Source organism: Delphinus delphis, chromosome 4, assembly GCF_949987515.2.
Source record: "Delphinus delphis chromosome 4, mDelDel1.2, whole genome shotgun sequence".
NCBI classification, from domain to species: Eukaryota; Metazoa; Chordata; class Mammalia; order Artiodactyla; family Delphinidae; genus Delphinus; species Delphinus delphis.
In genome coordinates, this window is record NC_082686.1 from 65,401,478 (window position 1) to 65,426,016 (window position 24,539).

The 24,539-nt window shown below is 40.4% G+C and overlaps 1 protein-coding gene across 2 annotated transcripts; it reads right to left on the minus strand.

The window, feature by feature from the left end:
• Positions 1-7,820: 7,820 nt before the first annotated feature.
• COX17 (cytochrome c oxidase copper chaperone COX17) lies at positions 7,821-17,571 on the minus strand. 2 transcript variants are annotated; one of them, XM_060010714.1, is made up of 4 exons: positions 17,338-17,571; positions 15,703-15,903; positions 13,448-13,536; positions 7,821-8,499 (listed from the first exon to the last, which is right to left on the minus strand). In XM_060010714.1, the coding sequence occupies exons 2-3, from the start codon at positions 15,807-15,809 to the stop codon at positions 13,452-13,454; spliced, it is 192 nt and encodes a 63-aa protein (XP_059866697.1). In that variant the 5' UTR covers positions 15,810-15,903; positions 17,338-17,571; the 3' UTR covers positions 7,821-8,499; positions 13,448-13,451. The 2 variants fall into 2 exon arrangements, with proteins under 2 accessions (XP_059866697.1, XP_059866696.1); XM_060010713.1 differs by lacking the exon at positions 17,338-17,571 and having other exon boundaries at positions 15,703-15,944.
• Positions 17,572-24,539: the final 6,968 nt, after the last annotated feature.

Consider the following 24,539-nt stretch of genomic DNA (forward strand, 5'->3'; position numbering starts at 1 on the left):
AATCCTAACAGTGAGAAGTGGAAAACCCCTTGAAAGCCTTTATGAAGTCACGTTGGAAATATGACTTTATTTGAAATAGGCATTTATTTGACAACCATTAAACAAAATTAGCTATGCAAAGCAGCTTTTTGAATTCTGACTTTCTCCTGTGTGTATCTGGATCTAGTAATAGTTAATACAATGGTAATACATTGCTCAGACCATCACCCCACCCACCCCAATACTGGCAAATTATAATAACCATCACCTGTTGAACACCTACATAATGGCAGACGTAGATTAGGTATTTTACATACACATGATTTAATCATGACACAACCATTCCAAATAAATATTATCCTCCTTCTACATCTGAAAGAAACTGAGGTTTAGAGAGGTAACAAGTTCCCACAGGTAGTAAGTGACAGAGGCAGGATTTTTTTTTTATAAATTTACTTATTTATTTAATTTTGGCTGCGTTGGGTCTTTGTTGCTGCGTGCGGGCTTTCTCTAGTTGCGGTGAGCTGGGACTACTCTTTGTTGCAGTGTGTGGGCTCTCATTGCAGTGGCTTCTCTGGTTGCGGAGCACGGGCTTCTAGGCACGCGGGCTTCAGTAATTGTGGCACGTGGGCTCTAGAGCGCAGGCTCAGTAGTTGTGGCTCACGGGCTCTAGGCGCGCGGGCTTCAGTAGTTGTGGTGCACGGGCTTAGTTGCTCCGCGGCATGTGGGATCTTCCCAGACCAGGGCTCGAACCCGTGTCGCCTGTATTGGCAGGCGGATTCTTAACCACTGCGCCACCAGGGAAGTCCCAGAGGCAAGATTTGATCTCATCTATCTTATTGCTGTGTGCCAAGTAGTTTGCACAGTTAGTGGAAATATAGGACGAGATCCATGACTCCTAACTCCACTCCCCCCAGAAAGTCTGAGGACATTCAGGAACTTCTGGATGAACCTGGGGTCTACCTTAGGTCATCAATTTCAAATCTGGGAATATGCAAACACTAAACTAAGAAATGTCCCTCTGGCTTCCACATGACTCCTTGATTTTGTTTCCTTACTACCATTACTCCTACAGCCCCTGAGGTATGGGGGCGGGGACAGGGGGTGGAGGCACCCAGTAACCTTCCAGAGCTATTCAAGTGCTCGATCCATAGGGACCTTTATTATACTGCTAGTAACCTAAGTAAAATTAGCGAGAGATTAGGAATTGTCAAATATGCAGAGGAGTAGAAGTTTTCAACTCAACACACATTGAGTGCCTGCTATGAGCCAAGCACTTAGAGAATCAAAGATTCCCAAGAGCTTTCACTCTATCAAGGGAGAGATACCTCAAAAAACAACCTCAGTTCAGTGTGGGAAGCATAGTAACTGAGTTGAGTTTAGGAGACGTGGCAGCCTGGAAGGAAGGTGGCATTGAAGAAGGAAGACACAGGTGCTAACAAGGAATTTGGGGTGCAGAGGTTGAATTAGCCAGGTAGAGGGAGAAGAGGATTTCTAGTGGTGAGAACAGCAGAAGAAGCATAGGCATGGAGGTGTGAAAATGTACGGCGTGTTGAAAGAAGCTGGGTTTTTTCTTCTTTAATTACAATCACCTAACCAACAAATGTGCATCTTATTCCCTTTTTTCTAACGTTGAGGGGGAAAATCAGTGGCAAAGGAAAAGAGCTAGAGAGCTCCTGGAGAAGGCCCCATGCCCCTCCCCGCTGCCTTCGCCCCCAGCCTTTCCCACAGCAACCATTTGGGTCCTTGATGTCATTTCAGCAGTGGAGTTTGGGAATTTCCATATGCTGCTTTTCGGTCACCTGCCTGCCTCCTGGCCAAGCCACCCCCTTTAGCAAGCAGCAGCTGCTCATCCCTCCACCTTAGTCATGCGCCCCCTGAGCTGTCAGAGTGGCTGTCTCTGCCAGCTGTGAGCAAGGAAATGAGAAGCACAGGAACAGAGAAACAACCAAGGCTCTGCCCAAGATAGAATTTCAAAACAGGTCATCTTTCTCAGCAAGCCTGACCAATGGGCTGGTCCTGATCCCTTAAAGAGCCAGGCGGACCAGCTGACTGCTGGCTCTCACCCTGTCTTTTTTGTCAATCCACAAATGTGCTCATCTGAGCAGAAGGTACTAACATTTGTCAAGCAGTTATTGTTTCCTCATGTCTCCCTATGATACTTTATTATTAATGGAAGAAACAAGCTCTGAGAGGTTAAGGAACATCCCCAAGGTGACAGAGATAGTATGTGAATAGGGGCTAAAGCCTAGGTCATTGTGACTCTAAATTGTAGGTTCTCTGTGCTGTACCACCTTGCCAGGTACTTTGGGGAGTTAATATGCAGGCTCATTCATTGCTACCAGGGATTTGTGTATGCCGCTGGGGTGGCATAAACACCACATGCTGCCTGTAGTGACAGTGACAGTGATACCTGTGGGGTGGGACCTATGACAGGAATACAGTGAAAAGCTGTATCTTTGTTTTTAAACCAGGTTTGATAGAAGAAGAAAGAAAAATTGTGTGTCAAAATGGTGTGTTCTTATAAGGAAAGACACAAATATGCAGGCAGAAGCACGGTAGAAAATATTTGGGGAGAATAAAAGGAAAGACACAGAAGTCACATCATTTGTTGAGTCAATTCTATTGAATAAACATTTACTTAGGACAAAGTATGTGTGCCAGGAACTGGGGATAGAAGATGAGGAAGACAATGAGTGAGGGAGACTGACCCAGAAAGAACTACAACCCAAAAAATACACTTATTGGGCATGTGACCAATGAGACATAAGAGGACGTGTCAGGGAGTTTCTGGAAGAAGTATACTCCCTGGTGGAGACAGTAAGGAGGCCTGCTACCTTTCATCCTGGCTTGAATACAGTTGTGTGATGATATAATGCTTGAAGCTATCACAACCATGAGATAGGAAGGGGTTCAAAGGAAGCACTGATAGGGGAGCAAAGAATACAGGAAAAACATCACAAGGGAGGATGACATTTAAGCTGGTTTAAAAAGCCAAGTAGGTGTTCCCCAGCTAGGGGAGGGCATTCCGGGAAGGGAGAACAGAATGTGAAGTAAAGTCCAGAAGTAAAACGAAAATACATGGCATATTCTGGTAACAGAGAACAGTTTGTTATCAGTAAATCAAAGGGAGCAGCAGGACACGAGGCAGGAGAGGCAGGCCAGGGCCAGATTATGAAGTCAGCCGGGTACACCATCTCTCCAAGAGTGGTCACAGACCATGGCTGGTCCGAGAGCTGTTACTGGTCCATGATGAGATATGGACAGAAACAGAGGACTTAAGACATCTTTATACAGTTTGACAGGAAACGTATTAGTCTGTGAATTGGAAAAAATTAAAGTAGTAGTAGTTTACTACTTGTAGTTTGAGGAACTACATGTAGTTTCACCACAGGTAGTTTGAGAAACATTGGGCTTGATGCTTTTAATGCTTTCCTAATATAGTTATTAAAATCGAACACAGGCATGATTCTAGGCATTGGACACATACTGCTGAGTTGATATTGGGCAGACACTACTGGTTCCTTATCCATTTCCCCTTTTTCCCCCAGTTTATGGAACTCTGATTTTGCTTGGGCGATATGTAAAGGAGGGTGGGCTTCTCTCCCAGTTGCCAGGGCCTGAAATAAGACTGGTAAAGGGACTTCCCTGGTGGCGCAATGGATAAGACGCTGAGCTCCCAATGCGGGGGGCCCGCATTTGATTCCTGGTCAGCGAAATAGATCCCACATGCATGCTGCAACTAAGAGTTCCCATGCCATAACTAAGGAGCCCACCTGCTGCAACTAAGACCCGGTACAACCAAATAAATAAATAAATATTTTTTAAAAAAACAATAAGAACTGGTATCAAAAAGACTTCCAAGTTAAAAAAAAAAAAGACTGGTCAAATCTAAGCACGATATCCCATTCCCCACAATGGCAACTAGTTTAAGAGTGGACATGTGACCAATGAGACATAAGAGGACACGGGTGTGGGAGTATCTGGGGAAAAGTATACTCCCTGATAGAGACAGTAAGGAAGCCTACTACCTTTCATCCTGGCTTGAATACAGTTGTATGATGATGTAATGTTTGAAGCCACTGTACCCATGAGATAGGATAGGCCTAAGGATGAGAAGGTTAAAGAGGAGAAAAATAGAACAAGCCTTGGTTCTTCAAAGTATCACTGAGCCATTGTCTCAAATCTGAAACTTTCAACCTTCAGACTTTATGACAGGAGATAAATTACATTTATTGCTTAAGTCTCTGTAGTTCGGTATTCTGGTACTCACAGCTGAAGGCATTCAGATTCCCATCTCCCTAAGGATCTCCGTAAGGACTACTCTTCAACCAACAGTTCTCCGAACATCTGCTGATTGTTTTATTCTATGAAAACTGAACGTCATATGACTTGTTATGTGCTACCAATAATTTTCTCTCAAAAGTCTGAGTAAACTGATAGGAATTGCTCCTCTAAACTCAATTTGACCATTCAGGATGACTTGGTTGTTAAGTGAACACGATGATTTAGTGCAAAGTTGGTTGTCTACTCAATACCCATTTACCATTTACCACTTCCTCCTTGTAACAGAATTCCAGTTTTGTTCTGATATCTCACCTACCCATGGATCCAAGGAGGAAATCCTGTTTAAGCCAGTCAGCAAAGGGCATTCTGTTGACAATTATTATTGGTCCATAAAAATACACATAACCTAATTTGGTTCAATCAGACCAAAAAAAAGGGGGGTGGGTGTGGGGACTTCATGCCTTAGGAATGATTTCTCTTTCCTCTGCTGCACTTGAACAAGAAAGTACATTATTAGCTTCATTAGTCCTAGGAGAGAGCTCTGAGATGAAAATAACTTGAGTCTTGGATGGCACCACAGAGCCTTGATATCACTGCATCTAGAGCTTGCCCTAACCCTGGACTGCCAGTTATGTGTTTCCCTTGATGAGGATTTTGTATTACTTAGCTGTCGAAAGCACCATAATTAACACAGATAGAACTACCATCTAGCAGTTTATAATAGCTAAAGAAAGAAACACTGGGTATAGTCACACATGCACTCTTTTAAGGCAAATATTTATCATAGCACTGAATATTCAACTTTATATTTTTTAGCTTATATACATATATCCACCAGAATATAAGCTCTTTGAGAGCAGGCCATGTCTTACTAATCTTTGTTCACTACTTAGCACATAGTTGGCATTTAGTATGTCCTCAGTAAATGTTGAGTCAAGCAGCCTCTATTCTTGAGGACAGGGGCTATGTCTGATTCACACATAAATACTCAACACTTAGGGCAGTTCTTTGCACATAATAAGCCTTCACTAAATATGTACTGAGTGAATAAATGAATTTACAACTATGAATATATGATGTTTATATTAGACACCTGGTACAGGAAAGAACACTGGGCTTTTGGGCTTGAACTCTAATGACCAAGACTCACATCCCAGGTCACCAGATATTTAACCAGAGCAACTTCCTTAACCTGAGTGCCTGTACTCACCTGTAAAATGGGGATTATAGTTTCTCCATCACCCTCACATCAGACCTGCAGAAGGTATAGTTAACCTAATGGAGACCTTGCTTAGGGACATGGTCCTGTTCTTATCAACCTTCAAGGCAAATGTTTCACGTTAGACGAAGGGAACTAATTATAGAGGATAGTGTGAATGTATCTGTATTGAGATTTTGGGATGTATTGTGAATAGCAGGGGCTTAGCAAAGAGGTATGTGGTGGTCAGAATGTGGTGATCACCTATTTGGAAGCTAAGTTCTTCATTTTTCAAATTATTGTGGTGACATCTATTACTGATAGTATCAAAATGCTGCACATGATTTCTGGGAAGGCTTAAGCACTAGGGAATGGTAGGCAGAGGGTCTTGTGAGATGTACTTTTAACTATGGCAGATGTCAAGAAGGGTGTGTTAATTCTTTACAAATCAGGTGAGCGTATCAAACTGGCAAAGGCTGAAAAAAATTAACCTTGCTAAGAGCTTAGGGAAACAGGCACCCACAGGTACTAAGGTATTATAAATGGGCACCCCCTTTCTAGAGATCAGTCAGGCAGTACTCATTCAAAGCTTTGAAAACTCTGGCCCATCCTTAGTTAAATGATTAGTAAAGATACTTGTAAAGACTTTCCTATGGAAACTTCCATCGCCGTATTATAATGGAGTAGCAAAAAAATAAAAATAAAAAGTGAACATACATGCAGAAAGAGATAAATGGCAAGAAGGTCACCAAAAAGTGGCCCTATTGTAGACTGGTGGGATTTCAGGTGACTTCTTTCTTTCTTCCTTACATGTTTCCATAAAACCAGCCAGCAAAACAATGTATTTTAAAATCAGAAATAATTTAGGTATCTGTTATGTATCCTGTTCAATTCTGAGACCCAATTCCTAGAAGGGTATCTGACACACAGCAGGCATTCTATAAAACATTTGATTGTTGAATGTATGTAGATAGGGAATTGGTAAGCCATACAGTAGATTTATACATAGCTACTACAACTCATATTGTAGAACTGAACTCACAGGTGGTAAAATATATTAAGGGGAGAAGGTAATTAATATTGTGATTGCATTAAAAATATGTAGTATAGAAAAATGATCTAATTTTGTGTTTTAGAAAAATGTATAAGAAAAGTTTGGAACAGCAAAAATTAACATTGGGAGATGATACGGTTAGGGATTTTTTTTTTTTCCTTTTGTAGTCCCAGGACATATTCAAGCAGAATCTGGATAGCCATCTGCCAAGGATCTGTATTGGGTGGGAAGTTGGTTCACATCATCTGCCTTAGGAGTCCAAGATTCTATTCTTCACCCTAAAAGAATGCTCTGAAAACTATAAAGTGCTTACTATCAATAAAATAAAAACTCTACATCCAAACAAATATTAAAGTGAAAAATACAAATACAAAGAATTAGAGAATGTTAGTAACACTGAATGTTACTGTGCCAAATGCTTTATGTACACCATTTCAATGTGTAAGCACAATCTTGTAACTTAGGTATTGCTGCTCTGTTTTCTTTCAGATGAGAAAAACAGACACAAACAGTTGACTTGCTTGAGGTCACATAGCCAGCTGTTGAACTTAAGTCTGTCACTTTGAAGCCATGCTCTTAATTAACTAGGAAGGAATCTTAGGGAACATTTTAGTTCAGCTCTTTTGTAAGAGGCAATTTTCCAATCGTGATACATGAACCCTACATATTCACTTATTTATGCTTCTCAGTGTCTTTTATTGTTGAGATCTAAAACTCCATTTACTTGGACAGAATATGACCAATTGTCTCATTAGCTCATAAGCAGCTAATAGGACCACAGGGCTTGTATTACAAGATTTGTTTATACCACAGTCATCCCTCAGGATCCTGGGCGATTGGTTCCAGGACCCCTGTGGATACTGAAATCTGCATTTGCTCAAGTCCCTTATATATTGATAAAATGGTGGTGTTTTTCTATATAACTTAAGCATATCCTCCTATATACTTTAAATCATCTCCTGATCACTTACAATACATAAAATGTAAATGTTATGCAAATACTTGTAAATACAATGTAAACAGCTGTAAACACTATGTAAATAGTTGAAAAAGCAGCAAACTCAAGTCTTACTGGAATTCACCCACCCCCACCCCCCAATATTTTTGATCTAAGGTTGGTTGAATCCACAGATGAGGAACCCACAGGTATTTTTTTTTTTAATGTCTTTATTGGAGTATAATTGCTTTACCATGGTGTGTTAGTTTCTGCTTTATAACAAAGTGAATCAGCTATACATATACATATATCCCCATATCTCCTCGCTCTTGCGTCTCCCTCCCACCCTATCCCACCCCTCTAGGTGGTCACAAAGCACCAAGCTGATCTCCCTGTGCTATGCGGCTGCTTCCCACTAGCTATCTATTTTGGTAGTATATATAAGTCCACGCCACTCTCACTTTGTCCCAGCTTACCCTTCCCCCTCCCCGTGTCCCCAAGTCCATTCTCTACATCTACATCTTTATTCCCATCCTGTCCCTAGGTTCTTCATAAACTTTTTTTTTTTAAGATTCCATATATGTTAGCATACGGTATTTATTTTTCTCTTTCTGACTTACTTCATTCTGTATGACAGTCTCTAGGTCCATCTACCTCACTACAAATAACTCAATTTAGTTTCTTTTTATGGCTGAGTAATATTCCATTGTATATATGTGCCACATCTTCTTTATCCATTCATCTGTCGGTGGACACTTAGGCTGCTTCCATGTCCTGGCTATTGTAAATAGAACTGCAATGAACATTGTGGTACATAACTCTTTTTGAATTATGGCCACAGGTATTCTTTAAGAAAAATAAATACATAAACGCCATGTGAGGAACACAAAAAGAAACACACCTGAAGACTTTTGACCAGGGATATTCTCTTTTTTTTTAATAAGTTATAAATACTTTTAAATTTATCAATGTTCATCAAAGAGCTCCCAAAGTTATTAAATCTTCTTCATTTTTCAGGAATTATTAATTCCCAGAGCAGACCACCTGCAGAAAAAGATGTATTTTAGAAAGTCAGGTTTCAAGCATCATGTCAGACCTATGAAGTCAGGGAATTAAGATGCTAGAAATGAATGCCTCAGCTGAGGACTATTAACTAACTGCCACAATTATTCTAAACCAGTCATGAAATAAAAGATCCACATTTTAAAATTCTAGTTCTGTTTAAATAAAAACATCACGGAAACTGTTCAATCCATTACAAGGTTTAACCTTTAAAGGCTTTGTTGAAGTAAAAACTATACATTTATTTATTTTCTCAAAAACATCTTCCACAAAAGACTAAGGGAGTTTACTTTTGCAGATACTAAAGAGAAGAGACCTGTAGCCTCCTCCGTTCTAACTCAAGTGTTTGGCAAAGATCCATGAAGTGGAAGGCAGAAGGTCAGCTCTGTACACAAGCATCTCCTGTGGAAAGTTACTCAATCCCAAGGGCAAAGTAAGGGTAACACTTCTGAAATGAATTTGGAAAGATCAAAAAGGGAGAGCAGCAGAGGATGGGGTTGCTGGTGTACCAGGCTTCTCTCCAGACAGCTGGCAGCCACGCCACCCCCACCCCCATCCCCCATCCCAGAAGACAGGAACAATGCTATAAAGGTAACTGAGTAATTTGGGCTAGCCAACTCTTCAAGTCTAATTCAAGCGCTTCCCTCACCTAGCTATTCCCTGCATTTGGTTTAGAAAAGAAGATAAGCCTTAACAACAATATAAATATATAAACTCTCTCTTTTCTAAGGCTCAAAGGAAGAATACACTTAAAGATAAGCAAAAATGAAGCCACTCAACATTTCAAGAGATAGCAGTCTATATAGCATTGCTACCGCTTTTGTTACCGGCTACTATACATCAGGAGGGGCTACCCACTGAAAGCCTCTGGGTACAAAGTCCTTGACAGAAGAGACCCTGTGTCTTCTCATCTTGGCATTTTCTAGAGTTTTAAACAATAGATATCTATTGAATGAATAAATGTTCAAATAGCAGAAATGACCCTTTTTCTTGACTCTCAGGATCATATTTTCATACATCATCAGTTGTCTCTCTGTGCGTTTTGTGTGTGTGAACTATTAAGTTCTGTTAAGCTTAATAAATACTGAGTATCACCACCACTCAGTGCCGGTCCTTTAATTTCTTTCAATGATTTTAGCCCCCGAGCTGGATTCTCTAGGTTCCTCCTGGCTCCTAAAGGCAGAAAGATACCAGCAGCCATTTCCTCTTTACATTTCTAAGCAGGTTTTAGGTTCCTCTAGTTTCTCTTTCAGTAAAAGAAGCAGTCAAAAGATAGAAGTGACTAGAATCACCACCATCACACCTTGTTATTCCTTACGAGTAATTTTCAAGTCTCTGCCTTTGCTGCTATTAAATCTTTAGACAATTTATATTTATTTATACCATCCCTACTACATCTTCAGCTTAAGCCAGTGGTTCTAAAGAGGGGGACACTTGAAAGTTATCTAGGAGCTTCTGAGTCAACCGGTACAGTTCAGGGCTCAGGCTTGTGAATTTTGGAAAACATTCCTCGGGTGATTATAAAGGTACACTTGCTTTCATACTAAGTCCAATTTACTGGATTCAAGGTACAATTAAGATCTATCTTATTTAGAAAATAACATTAAAATCTACAAAGGTTTTTGAATTAAGGAAGTTTCATGATCATTACTGGGAAGATCTAAGATTGCAAAATATTTTTCCTTTGAAGCTATCCTCGGAAAAATGTGGTCTAATAGTCTAAGAGATACCAATTTAGTTAAGTTTATCTTATAACAGTGCAGACAGTAGCACTGGATTTTACCCTACAGTCACTGACCTGGTTTCTGAGTTATATACACCTATGCATTTCAACAACAGGTCTTTGTAATTAGCATTCAAAATAAAGTTTTAGGATTGAAGTTCAAGACTATGTGTAATCCTAAAAATGAATATGTTGGAATAAAATCTCATTAAGTGCAAGGAGTGAAGTATAAAGTGCTTGAGATTTGGAGAGTAAAAAAGACCTAGATTCTAGTTTGAATGCCACCACCTATCCACTCTTAACTTGAGAGTCTTTTTTTGACTTCACTGTCCTTCCATTTCCCCATGGGGGCCAGGGAAATAGGACACCTGGGACCAATGTAGATCCAACCACATGTTCTTCCTCCAAAAGTAGTATTATGCTGAAAATTTTAAAATGATTATTCAATTCTTGGAAAGGCCCTATGTGGATTCAGATTCTTCTTTTTGTAACCAGGATTCAAAAATAATCAGGACATATATTAAACAGACCTCAGTAGAATGTCTGCTATCCATGACTCCCAAGATATGGCTTCTGTTCTGGTTTCTCTTTGACAGTTTACAAAGCCTATTCACACATATATCATTTAATCATCATAATGACTCTAATGAAGTAGTTTGGTCAGGTACTGTTCTCTCTCCTTTACACATGAGAAAACTAAGGTTCAGAAAGTTAAGGACTTGCCCAAGATCGTACAATCAGTTAAACATCAGGTCTTCTAAGTCCAAAGCTCTTGCATTTTCTTTTATACACAAATGAAGTACACAGGAATCACTCTTACTCTCTGTCCCAATAACATAGAAAACCATGATATCTTCTGGTCCTCGTGAATATATGCTAGTTATAGCAATAATTGTATCACCTGTGAGGTCCACATGAAGTCCAAGAGACTTCTGATGCTCCTAAAAATTAGCATTTTTAAAAATCACCCTTTTTGTCAAGGCAGGCTTAACCCTAAGCAACAGCTAACAAAACTGACTAGGAAGAAAGTTAGATTAGGAACAAGGAAATCATGTACAAATGTTGAGATTTCATGTCTTTGAAATAATCAATAAACTTTTTAAGAACAGCTCCCCACAACCATATTTACTTATTTTACAAAATGATTCACCATGGGATTTCTTTAAATAACCATCTAATCTTAAAGGCACTTAAGTATATCTTGTATACACAGATATCATACCATGTGTAAAATCACAAAATATATTATGGTTCTCTTTTTATAAATGAAAAAAGTGAAATCCAGACAGGATTAATGTCTTGATGAATATAGATGTAGCTAAAGTGAAACACATGCTAAGCTAGAGAACAGGAGAAGCAAAGTTAAGCCTCAGGACTTCCAGCCTAGACTGTTTTCCACTACACAGTGATACTTCTTATCAGCTGGGGACAGGTTCCTTATCCCTCCTTTTTCACAGCTCAGTGAGGAAGACTGGCCACATGTAAAATTCCAAAGAGGCAGGAAAGAGGTGAAAGGGAAAGAAGCCAGGCTCTCTATTACTCCTACATTGGTATGTAGCTTTCGCATTATCTCTCAGCTATTATTATAAGTGGTGGTGTGGTGTGGATCTTACAGGGGAGTAATAGCACCAAGCAGAGGGAGCCTCTGGAGACAGACGTTCCAGTTCTGACCCTGCCTATAAGAAGTCACTTCAGAGCTTCCCTGGTGGCGCAGTGGTTGAGAGTCTGCCTGCCGATGCAGGGGACACGGGTTCGTGCCCCGGTCCGGGAAGGTCCCACATGCCGCGGAGCGGCTGGGCCCGTGAGCCATGGCCACTGAGCCTGCGCGTCCAGAGCTTGTGCTCTGCAACGGGAGAGGCCACAACAGTGAGAGGCCCACGTACCGCAAAAAAAAAAAAAAAAAAAGAAGAAGTCACTTCATATCTATAGGCCTTAGTTTCCTCATTTATTGATTTAACACTCCTCTATTGAGCACCTACTATGTGCCAGGCACTGTTACTGGTCCTGGAGGTATGCCAGTGAGTAAACAGAAACCTTCTGTCTCAGAACTTACATTCTAATTGAAGTAAAGCAATTCGGATGATAAATAAATACAAAATATGCAGGCAATGGTGTAGCCTAGCCACTAGCCATATGTGGCTATTAAAATAAAAAAACAAACATACAAAAAATTTAGTTCCTCAGCTTTACTAGCCACATTTCAAGGGCTCCACAGCCACATATGGCTAGTGGCTACCATATTGTAGAGTGCAGGCACAGAACGTTTCATTATCACAGAAAGTTCTACTGGACAGTGCCAGGATAGAGTGGGGATAGATGGGGAACGGATGCTATTTTAGATGGAATGTTGAGGGAAAGCCTCTCCAATTAGGAGGCTTGAAAACAGATCTGAAAAGAGATCTGAAGTGAGGGAGAAAACATCTGAAAAGAGATCTGAAATGAGGGAATAAGTCAAGTTGCTATCTGAAGGAAGAGGTTCCAAACAAAAGGAGATAATTTATTTGTGGTATTGTATACACATCACTTAAGGTCCCTTTCAGCATTAAAATTTGAATTCAAAGTTCTTCAAACAATGGTCTGAGGTTTTAGTTTTATTAGAATAAAGCATGGTACAAAAGAAACTGCAACAATTCCATTTCTGTTTTGCAGAAAGCAATGCTTCCATGTGCTGCCTACTCCGTATTTAAAAACACTTCCTAAAAACTCACAAGATTAGAAACAAAAAGTAGAGAACATTTCCCTTTTAAGTCAGACAACTGAATATTTTGAACTTCCTAAGTCGTGATTCCTCTGTCTCTAACATAACTCTAAAGGCTTTGCCAAGCCCTTTCTTGAAAGCTTAATTCTCCCCTTCCCAAATCCACCAAACACCTCTAATTTTTTTTTTTTTTCCGTCTGCACCATGCATCATGCAGGATCCCTACCAACCAGAGATCAAATCCAGGTCCCCTGCAGTGGAAGCGTGGAATCTTAACCACCAGACAGCCAGGGAAGTCCCACCCCTCTTAATTTATTAGCATCATTTATTCCGTACACTAGAAACTGAGACGTTATCTTTCCAGTGATACTTAGGCATGTTAGGTTAACCAGGTGAACTACCTTTCAGACAGAATGCTGCCCAATGATCACTAAATCTGTAAAGCAATACACAAATTTGAAGCAGTCAGCCTATGTATTACCTTCCCAATAAGAGAGTAGCATGCTCACCATTTCATATCTTAAATCCCAGGGCTCTCATGCATTCCTTGTGGGCCTCAATTAGGGGTCCACAGTTCTCTTCTCCTTTCTCAATGATGCTATAAAACAAAATGTACTTGTTATCTAACAAAGTAGGCACTAAGCACATTAGTGGTAAAAAAGCATGCAAGACAGTGATGGGGAGTGAGGCCAAACACGGATCTCACTGAATACAACTGGAGTTTTAAAAAATGCTATTATACCAAATGGCTTTGTTTTATTGGCTCCTGTGATACCTCCTTGCCCATGAAAATGTCCCACAGATAACTAGTTTTGGGGGGGGCACGGAGGAATCTGATTAGAAGAAATAATTATGCATATTAAATATTGCCTCTAGACAATATCCAAGGAATAATACCGCTCTATAATGAAATAAACTGAATAAAAAGTTAATGTTAAATGGACAGAAAGAAGAGCTTTATTTTTTGCCTATCGCAGAGGAATTAAATTTTGATTCTGCTCTACATTCAAATACACCTAAGTAAATCTACTTCTAACCACAAGACACCCAACACAAAGAGCAAAAAACATTTGGCTGCCAAGAGCAGCCTGATGAGCCCCACTCATGATGATCAAAGAACTTTTTACTTATAAAATTCACAAAGGAAAGACTAGGACCACACAGCTTTATTTCTAAGGGCCTGAAAATGTAATTTTAGCACAGAATCAAGTTAAGCCAAATTCAACTACAAAAAAAAATTGACTCCTGACTCTAGATATTTTGGGAGAAGCCATAGTGGTCAGAGATAACTGATGCAGAAGTAATTTAAAGAAAGGTAGGTTCTCCTTCCTTCTAAATCCTACATATCCTTCAATAACTTTAAGGGCTGTCTGCTTGGGATAGCAAGCTCCTTGTGAAACTAATAGCTAGCCCTCCCTGATCGTTTACTGAATGCTGTAAATACTGTGCTAGGCACTTGATGTGGCTTATAGCACAGTAATCCTGGAGGCAGATACTTTTATTAGGCCCATTTTACAGATATGAGGCAGATATGTTAAAAAATTTGCTCAAGGTCACAAAGCTGGTTTGGTGGACCAGAATTCAAACCCTGACACTGGATCCCAGACTCTTAATCATGATAAAATAATATCTGAAAGTTCAATAAGTACTTAAAGTGTGTAAGTATTGTTACCGATCATAGTAGTCTTTCAATTCTCCCTTCACAGTATTATTTGCAAAGTACTGAGTATTAATAGAAAGCACTGAGCTACTACAACTTTATTCCCCCTCTATGCCACTTATGATCTCTTTACTTTCTATGTGAGGACAAAAAGGGGCTGGAGGGAGAGGTGTACATTCACGTTATCTGAAGATTTCTTCTGAGATTTGTTCCACAATAGAGGCTGTATACCAGCGGTCCCCAACATTTTTGGCACCAGGGACCAGTTTTGTGGAAGACAGTTTTTCCACAGGGTTGGGGCGGGGGGAGATAGGTGTTAGTTCAAGCTGTAATGTGAGTGATAGGGGAATGATTCAGGCTGTAATGAGAGCAATGGGGAGCTGGGGAGCGGCAGATGAAGCTTCACTCGCAGCTCATGGCCTGTAGCTCATGGCCCGTAGCTCATGCCTCGCTGTGCAGCCCGGTTGGGGGCCCTTGCTGTATACAATAGCTGTATACAATAAGAACAAACAAAACCTTTTGCGGGTTAATGGTACTGTAGATGTACTATTCTCAACACTATAATGTCATCTATGTCATAGCCTGGTTGATTTTTAAATCATCTAAAAGGGGTGGGGTTAAGGGGATCTTCCCTACTGTTAAGAAACGTACCCTGTCCTGTGTCCTACTATGTCTAAATTTTGGGAGAAATTACCAGAAAACTTACTCTTTGATACTGCCAAACCTGGTACAGCAATCATTAACTTTAATGCTCCATTAACTTTAAGCTCCTTTAAATCAAGCAGCATCTTTACCCGTTTCTACGTCTTCGGACCTAAGGCAGTGCTTGACCTATAACAGATGCTGAGAAACCCTTTGCAGTAAAGAATGAACGGACGAAGCGAGCCCAGGTCAATCCGCTCTCTCTCCAATCCTCTCATGTTTCCCCAGCCTGAGCTATAGGATCAGTCTGCAGACAGCTGACTGCGAACCCTACAGGGCTCTACAACCCTCAAGAGCGCCGCACGACAAAGCGAGGGCCACGACCAGCTCCACGCGGCGCAGAGGCGCCCGAACGCAGCGCGCGAAGCCTGCCGGCCGCCCCCTCCCTGACTGCGCACTGACCACGCATCGCGCGCCTTCTTGGTCTCCGGGCAGGCGCAACAGGGCTTCAGAGGCTTCTTCTCCTGCGACTCAGATGGGGCAGGGCTTGCGGCCGCCAGACCCGGCATTTTTCGCGCCAAAAGCAGCAACTAGTACAGACGCCCTAAACTCTTCAGCCTCCGCAAACGCCGCCGATTAGCCCGCAATCACTTCCGGCAGTCGCTGTGAAAAGAACAGGAAGTCCTACCTCCCTCTGACAATTGGGGGTGAGGGGAAGGAGAAGGGATTAAAAGGGAAAAAAAGGCGCGTGCGCAGAAGAGGCAAAATAAAGCCATTAACGCGAGAGCGCCTCTTCGGCGCAGGCGCAGAGAGGCGAGATGAAAGTGCTGAGTTTGTAAATCGACTTGGGGAGGACCCACAAAGGATGAAAGTAGTAAGGCTGCTCAGAGATATCTCAACCCTACACCCACCACGAATGTCGAAAACCGAAGCCTGAGAAGGTGAAATGACTTGTCCAAGCCAAACAAGAGAAACCACTAGCGAAAGCCAGTTCCTCTTGAATATCAGATTAGTTCCCAGTATTTTACGCTCAACATTCTCTGCCTTTTTATTGTCCTCTCCACCCCCCCTTAAGTTTGAACAATCCAATTCACAAGTTTTGAAGAAAAAAAAAATTCCTCTGCTACTCATACCTCACCCCACACGCTTTAAATCCTCAGCTAGTTGGTATTCATAGCTCCCTCTCCAACTGATTTGATTTCAGTATGAATTGTCCAGTCACAAGGCAAATATACCAGTTAGAAAAATGCTTTTTCCTCGTCATTTCTCAAATTCAGTTAACACCTATCTACCTAAGTAGATAAGTAAACTGGTGCCTACGTTATTTGCAATATAATGCCCATAACCATTGCGGTTTTTTTCTGCAGAGAATTGTTGGAGAAAGAATGAACTTATTTTTTAAAGCAGGACTTCCGGGCGTTCGTAAAACAGCTGCCTAGGGATAGATATTTTGGGTAATAAAACTTTCAGTATCACCTAACCGAGGTTTGTCTCTGTATTTCAGAGATTTAGCTCAGGGAATCCTGAGGTGTGTCTGTGAACTGGTGCCACGTAGGAGTAACTTCTATGTGTGTATTTTCGAAGATACTAAGACCATCCCCATTTCGTCATCTAAAAACTACTAATTAGCATGAATTTTACTTCATTCTGCATTGATATGTTTAATAATACAACATCCTGCCCTTACATTCTCCTGAAGTCACCCTTAACCACTATTCTTTCAACCAGCTGTTCACTTATCTTGTTACTCAGAGTGCTTCTTGAACTGGCAACATCGATATCGCTTGGAAATGTAGTATACTATAAACACAGTTCAACAAATCAATGGGGAAAAGAAAATAAACTGGAAAAAATTAAATTCCACATCTAGATGTGAAAGGACAAACTAAGAAATTAATAGAAGATACTAGAGGAGATTATCTTTATACCAAAGGGTGCGGAACAACCGGTTAGACGACATTTCAAAAGAACAAATTTTAAGTAAAAAAACTGATGAAGTTAATTACATGAAAATAAAGGTTTGAGGATTTACAAAGGACATGCTAAATTATTTAAACTGTTACCCATACCTGCCCCTAAGAGCTAAAGGATCCTTACCTTGATTTATCTCTTTGCTTATTTCAAAGCACCTGGTATTTGTCAAAGATGTTTTACAGCTGTGCTTCCAGGAACGTGCAGTGGTCAACCAACCTGAACCGGCTCTGACTTCACCACAGAAATGTTTCTGCGCAGGTGAAACCTGGCAGTGTCCAAAAGTTACCTTTGCTTCATTACTATGCTAAAATCTCCACCCAGGGGGGAAACTTGCACTTTGCTAGACACAATCCATGCAGTGTGCAAAGAAGTGTGGAAGACTGCACGTGCCCCAGTTGCCCCTGAAAATCTCCTCCCATTTCCTAGAGGCTTGATTATGTCCCTGCCTCCTAACCACTTAAAATTCTTTTACTCCTCTCCCCCGGGGGAGAAGGTATATTTAGAGCACAAGCTCTCCACCATTCCTTGATCAATGAATAAAGTTTCTGCTCTGCTATGCCAAACCCGGGTTCATTTGATTTGCGTTTGCAACTCCAGGCAAAGGACTGAGGGGTCACCGACCTGTTGGGGATCTGTAACAAAATAAGGACTGTAACAAATCTGTAACAAAATAAGCGCCACATTAGACTGACGTGGCGCTAATGCCATGGCGACCTACATAAGCAAACCAAAATTTAAGCCTATAAATGCCTCAAGGTTAAAAAATCAAAATGCTGAAGGCAACCAATCACAAGCAGCTAACTAGGCTTTAAGCTGTAGCCAGTCAACAATTTCCTTACTTTTCTTCCACCTTTTTTCTATAAAAGCCTCTCCCAGAGCTCCTGTTGGTGAAGCTTTCCTAACCACTTCTGGTTTGGTGCTTCCTGATTGGAATCAATTTTTCCTCAATTAAACTCTTAAAAATTTTAATATGCCTCAGTGTCTTTTAACAGACACTGTAGACAAAGTTAACAAATAGATGACGAACTGGTAAAAGATATTTGAAATATCTAAATCCAACATGGGATTAATGTCTAGAATACTTATGGAACTTAGTAACAATAAGAGAACAGCAACCTCAATAGAAAAATGGAGAAGAGATATGAACAGACAATATATAGAAGCAAAAATACTCAAGCAAATTTTTTTGTTTGTTTCTCTGCCTATTTAACACTGGAGAATATGTAGAATATGTAGAAGAGAAAATCCAAGGTCAGCACTCACAAAAAGGGCTGTTCCAAGAGTACTAATCATAAAAATGGAAAATAAAACAACAATGAGGTATCACTTTACACCCATTAGACTGAAATTAGATTAGTACTTGGATAATGCCAAGTACTGATGAGTATGCAGGAATCCTTGGGAATGGAGACTGGTCCTGCCATTTTGGAAGGCAGTTAGGCAGTGTCCAGTTAATTTAAGAATAGGTGCATATCCTATGACTCAGCAGTTCTATTCCTGGATCTATATTCCAAAGAACTTCCCAGCAAGTCCTTAAGGGAACATGTTATGGGGATCATTGTCACAGCATATTTATGTAGCAGGGAACTGGAGGCAATCTGGGCATTCATCACTGGGGAGGTAGATAGGGAAATGTGGAGTACAGGGTCCGAACTAGAAGAAATTGACAACGTACCCACATAGTAAAATGCACACATTTTAAAAATAGCATGGGTAGTGGAAAAAAGTCAGAAAGAGAATAGATACATAGTCCAGTACTATTTGCATATATTTAAAGAAGGTGTGCAAAAACAAAAATACGTGTATGAACACATGTGTGAAATGATTTGCTTATTTAAACAGAATGGTTGCCTATAAGGAGAGGCAAGTGGGGGCAGAGAATAAAGATAAATGCAACTAAAGTACCCTTGCAGGGACCAATGATGATCATGTGTCATGCACAGAGGACAATTAAGTCCTGCACCTGAAGACCAAGGACAACTATGCTGGTTGCATCCTGCTCTATGCAGTTTTGAAAACACTGCTTTATGGGGTAGAAATGGAATTTAATTATTTTAATGTCCTCTTTCACTACACTTTTAGGTGGTGTGGAACAAAGAGACTACACGCTGAGGTGGTGTGGAAAATTTTATTCTAAGGGTTAAGCCACTTCCTTGCTTCTAAGTAAAAACAATCATTTTGTCATAAAGAGGTATTGTGACTTTCTAGAAGATGTGTGGTCATCTTGTCATACTCATTTTGGGCCCCCAACAGTAGTTAGCACATGAGACACAGCATAACTGCTTTTTACTCAAATTATTCCCCCAAAGCTTTATTTTGCCCTGTTGCTGCCAAGAATCTAGAAGCACTTTTTTCCTCAGAAAGATCTCCCTTAAATAAGCAGAGAAACAAACAAAAACAAATACAAAATTAAAATGTTTTGGACTGATTTTCCCTTTTAGTACTGTCCAGTAACTCATACTGGCACTAATAATTCTTTTTTTCATCACTTTTAAAAATATTTATTTATTTATTTATTTTGGCTGTGCTGGGTCTTAGCTGCAGCGTGTGGGATCTTCGTTGCGGCATGCAGGATCTTCAGTTGCGGCATGCATGCGGGATCTAGTTCCCCAACCAGGGATCGAACCCCGGGCCCCCTGCGTTGGGAGCGTGGAGTCTTACCCACTGGACCATGAGGGAAGTCCCTGGCACTGATAATTCTTCACAGAGAACCCAGATTTTTTAGAACACTTAGAATGAATAATCAGTTGAAATGACAACATAGTCTTCAACTACAATACCTTCCATATATGTAGGACTGTTGAGTTTGTGAACCATTATTTAATCTTCACAGTAGTTGTGAAAACAAGCAGGGACCCTTTGGGGCCCGCCCAGGTACAAAAGCCTTTCTAGTTCCCTTGTTTCTTGTTTATAGGAAAAAGGCTTCAGCTTCCTAGACTTTCCCTGACTCCCAAAGTACAGATTCAGATAGTTAGTGATTAGAACAATAGGGGCACAAGACTCCTAGTTCCTCCTAAAAGGATATACATAAGAACCTGATACAGATCTGAGTCCCATTACAGGAACTAAGGCCCCCACCCAGGTGGAGGATGGTAACTTCAGCCTGAGCACAAGCACAGGGGACCCCAGACTGGTTGGAACCAGAAGGCTGATGATTAAGATTCTTGGAACACCACCCTGTTACCTCACCACCAACCAATCTGAAGAGAGTCAGTCACACACCCTGTGGCTCTCCCCGCAAATTTGCCTTTAAAAACTCTTCCCTGAAACCCACGGGGGAGTTCAGGTCTTTTGAGCATGAGCTGCTCATTCTCTTTGCTTGGCCCTTGTAATAAACATTTCTCTGCTCCAAACTCCAATGTTTCAGTTTGTTTGGCCTCACTGTGCATCTGACACGTGAACTTGGGTTCAATAACAGTTGAATGTGTTATCTACATTTATAGCTGAGAATATTGAGGTTCATAGATGGACATGATTTGTTCAAGGTCACATAACTTGTAAGTGACAGTCCTGAGTCTCCACATCGTCTCCCTCTAAGGTCTATGGTCTATCTACTATCTCACTTAATTTGTCTAAATGAAAGGTGAATATTATTTTAAAATTAATCATTGTATTTAATTGGGCAACTGAACTTCTGTGTCTACGAAATGAACAAGGAAGAAATGAGAAATATCCAAGAGAGTTTATGGAGTTAAGAGTATTGATAAACTGTAGACACAGATTATAGACCCAAAAACTGAAACAGCCTTTCTGCAACTGAGAAAAGATTTTTCTTGCCCGTTGTCCTTCCCCGCTTCAGTGAAGACAGGATACTTGCAGTGAGCACACTCTGTGACTTTCTCAGAGTAAGCTAGTATTGGCAGGCCTTGCCCCACCCACACTTCCTTTAACTTGCTGTGTTCAAGATATAAACAAGCCCTTGTTTTCCTCCCTGAGCACTGTGGGTCTTAAACTCTTTTCAACAAGCACTTCTTTGGGACGTAATATTCTCCTGCCCTTGAATAAAAGACCAAAGGATACTCCTTTCCAAAGTGAAATAGTCATTTATATCCAGCTACTTAACTCTCCTCTTGTTTCAGAATGGTACAGCTAGCCCACACACACGGGTTATTTTTTCTTCTGCCTTTTAATTTATGAATAAGTAAGTGTTCAGATCAACTATTGATCTTTACATTAACATCATGCTTTACTTTTCTTACCCAGCCTAAATGCCTTTAGACTTATGGGATGGCCTTAGTTAAAAAAAAAGGAGGAGTATAAAATATTGTAATTTAATGTTTTCCATTCTACCCCAGGAAAAAATCTCAATAACTCACTTCCCCCAAGAAAAACACAGCAGTTTGAGAGACCTGTAATTAGGATTAAATTTAGAGTAGGTAGCATGTGGAGACTCAATAATGAAAGATTGGATTCAACCTGCTGTTTACGGAGGCAACTCGGAGGTTAGTTTGTATCAAGTTCTCACTTCCAATTCCAATTTTAACCAGTAATACTTTACTTTTAAGCCTCTGGCACTCTTTGCTGTTGCTATAATTGCTAAATTTGTAGGCAGCAAGAGTTGCAGTGGTGACTGTAATGGACTTTTTCATAGTATAGTGAATCTGTTATTGTATGGTACTATGGGGACACATACCATAGTACCATAGCTATAGGTGGTACCAAGCAGGCATTCTGTGGATGGGATGACAGGCCTGGTGATGTAACAAGAAACAACTAAGGAAATACTTTCTAAAATCTTTCCATGATAAAGGTATTCTTAGCCATTTTTCATGCCTAACTAACCCCAGGTATGGAGACTTTATCAAGTAAGGGTGGATAGTTGAAGTTGGTAGAGAAGGAGTGCCACCATATGCTGAGAGAGAAGAATTACAAGGCTTGAATTCTCACTTGTCTAGTTAGTAGGTTCAGCAGAAACTCTGTGTAGTATTTACATTTCTGCCGCTGCAAAATATATGCTTTCCAATTGCCGCAGATAAATATGTGCTGTACATAAATTCTCTATAGTTTTTCAAGAACCCTGAAGTGTCTGAGATTTACCCTGTTTGCCTGCCACAGTTCCATGAATGCTGGTAGAAGCCAGCAAACTGCTGAGTCAGAGATGAAGGATCATTTATTACTTATAGCAGAAGCAACCAAGTATCAGAAGTTTTGCACCACTTCCCTGAGCCCCAATTCCCACAGGGTGATGTGAAGAAGGCCAGGTGACATCACAGATATTTCAACACAGAAAAGGAAGCTTAGGAAACCCAAACCTTTAATAATGGGCAGTAAGAAATATTGCCCTTTGCTCAAAAGGAGACAGGATCTCCGACTTCTAAGGCTGTAAGCAAACCCGCCCCTTGCTCCAGAGACAGACATTGTATCTATTGTCCAAGGTTGTTTCCTACACAAAGGAAAGGGCAGACAGCTACCCCCTTACAAGACAAGCAGACACATGAGAGACCCATGGAGAACTGTCTCCCAAACCTGCAAAGTGTAACTTTGATTTTAACGAACCTGTATTATTGACTAGCACCCCTCTCCAACTTCATTTCATAAAGATTGCATATTAGTCATTTCTTGCTGCGCAACAGCATTTTCACAAACCTAGTGGTAATACACATTTATTTGTTATTATCGCACTTCTGTACTTAGGCATCTGGGAATGGCTTAAGTGGCTCCTCTGATTAGGGTCTCAAGACGCAATCAGGATTTTGGCTGAGACTGTGGTCTCATCTGAGGTTCTATTGGGGAAAAACATGCTTTCAATCTCATTTAGGTTGTTGGCAGAATTCAGTTTCTTGAAGTTGTAGGACTGAAGGATTTGGTTTTTCACTTGCTGTGGTCAGAGGCCACCCTCATCTCCGAGAGGCTACCTGTAGTTCCTTGCCGCTTGGGGCTTCCAAACATGGCCACTTGCTTCCTTAAAACCAGCAAGGGAGAGAGTGAGCAACTCCAGCAAAATGGAGTTAACTACAGTCTATGTAAAACAATCAACGTCATATATAAACCACTACATTTGACATATTCTATTGGTTAGTGTCTTCCATTATGCTTATCAAGGGGGCTGGCTGTTGGCTACTTCAGATAATTTATCTGATAGAGTGAGGAAAAGTCTTTCTAAGGAGGCGACATTCTAGCTGAGACTTCAGACGATGAGGAGTCAGCAGGGATAAGATGCAGGTAGGGGTGAAGAGCATTCTGGGAAGAAGGAACAGAAAGTGGGAAATGTAGCTATACCCGAAGACAGAAAAATATTATCATGCCATTATAACATTGTATTTTACATGTTTTTGAGTGTTTTCTCCATCATACAGTGAGCTGTACAAATTATCTTAGATCTTCAATACCTATTTCATAGTAGACAGTAAATTTATATTATAAATGGATGGATTTATTCACTTAAGAATCATTTTGTTAAGCTTTCAGATACCAGGTACTTCAGAGATACAAAATGACATGTAAAGGCCTGTGCCCTCAATGAACTCACAGGTGTGGAGAGCAAAGTTGCTAACAATTACTAATACAAGGTGGTCAATGCCATTGGTGCTCCTACAGCACTGGAAGAAAGAAAGAAGCCTTGGTCTATTTGGGTGATTTGGGAGACTACATAAAGGTGGCAAAAGTAGCACTGAGTCTTTAAGAATACCGAAATTAGTTGAGGGGCATAAACAGGAAAAAGGCATTTTAGGCAAAGGAATCAGTTTGAGTGGCAAAATATCTGGCTGGTTTGCAAAAAACCCAAGAAGTTCAGGAGTAGAGAAAATAAAACCAGGAGTATGTGTGGAAAGAGGGATAGCAGGCCAGGAGGCTCATTGAAGTGTCTGTGGATTATGTCAAAAAGACAAAGACGCTAACTCTAACGTGCAACACTAGCCAAATGGGATAATTTGAGCATCATAAAGTATAATGATCATAATGGATTAAAAGAATCTGATATGTTAAAATGCATGCATTCATAATGGTACTAATCAAAGAAAATCTTATTGGTTAACATTTGAGGTTGCTAGGGCACCAACTCATTTCTGTGAAATTTGATAACTAAAGTGAAAGAATCCAGCATTCATGCAGACTTTTCTCTACGATCCCTGTATTTCAGGATAACCAATGAGTTGGTGAGGGAAAGTTCTTTTTACAGAGGAATTCCAGGTAATAAAGAAAACTATTGAAGGTATCAGAAATTCACTGTTCTAGCATAAAAGACTTAAGAGATACCAAAATGCAATGTGAAGACTTTTTTTTTGGATCTTTTGATCAGAAAAAAACAACTATTGAATGACATCTTGGACTCAACCAACGACATGTGAATACATACTGAATATTAGATACATAGGAATTATTAATTT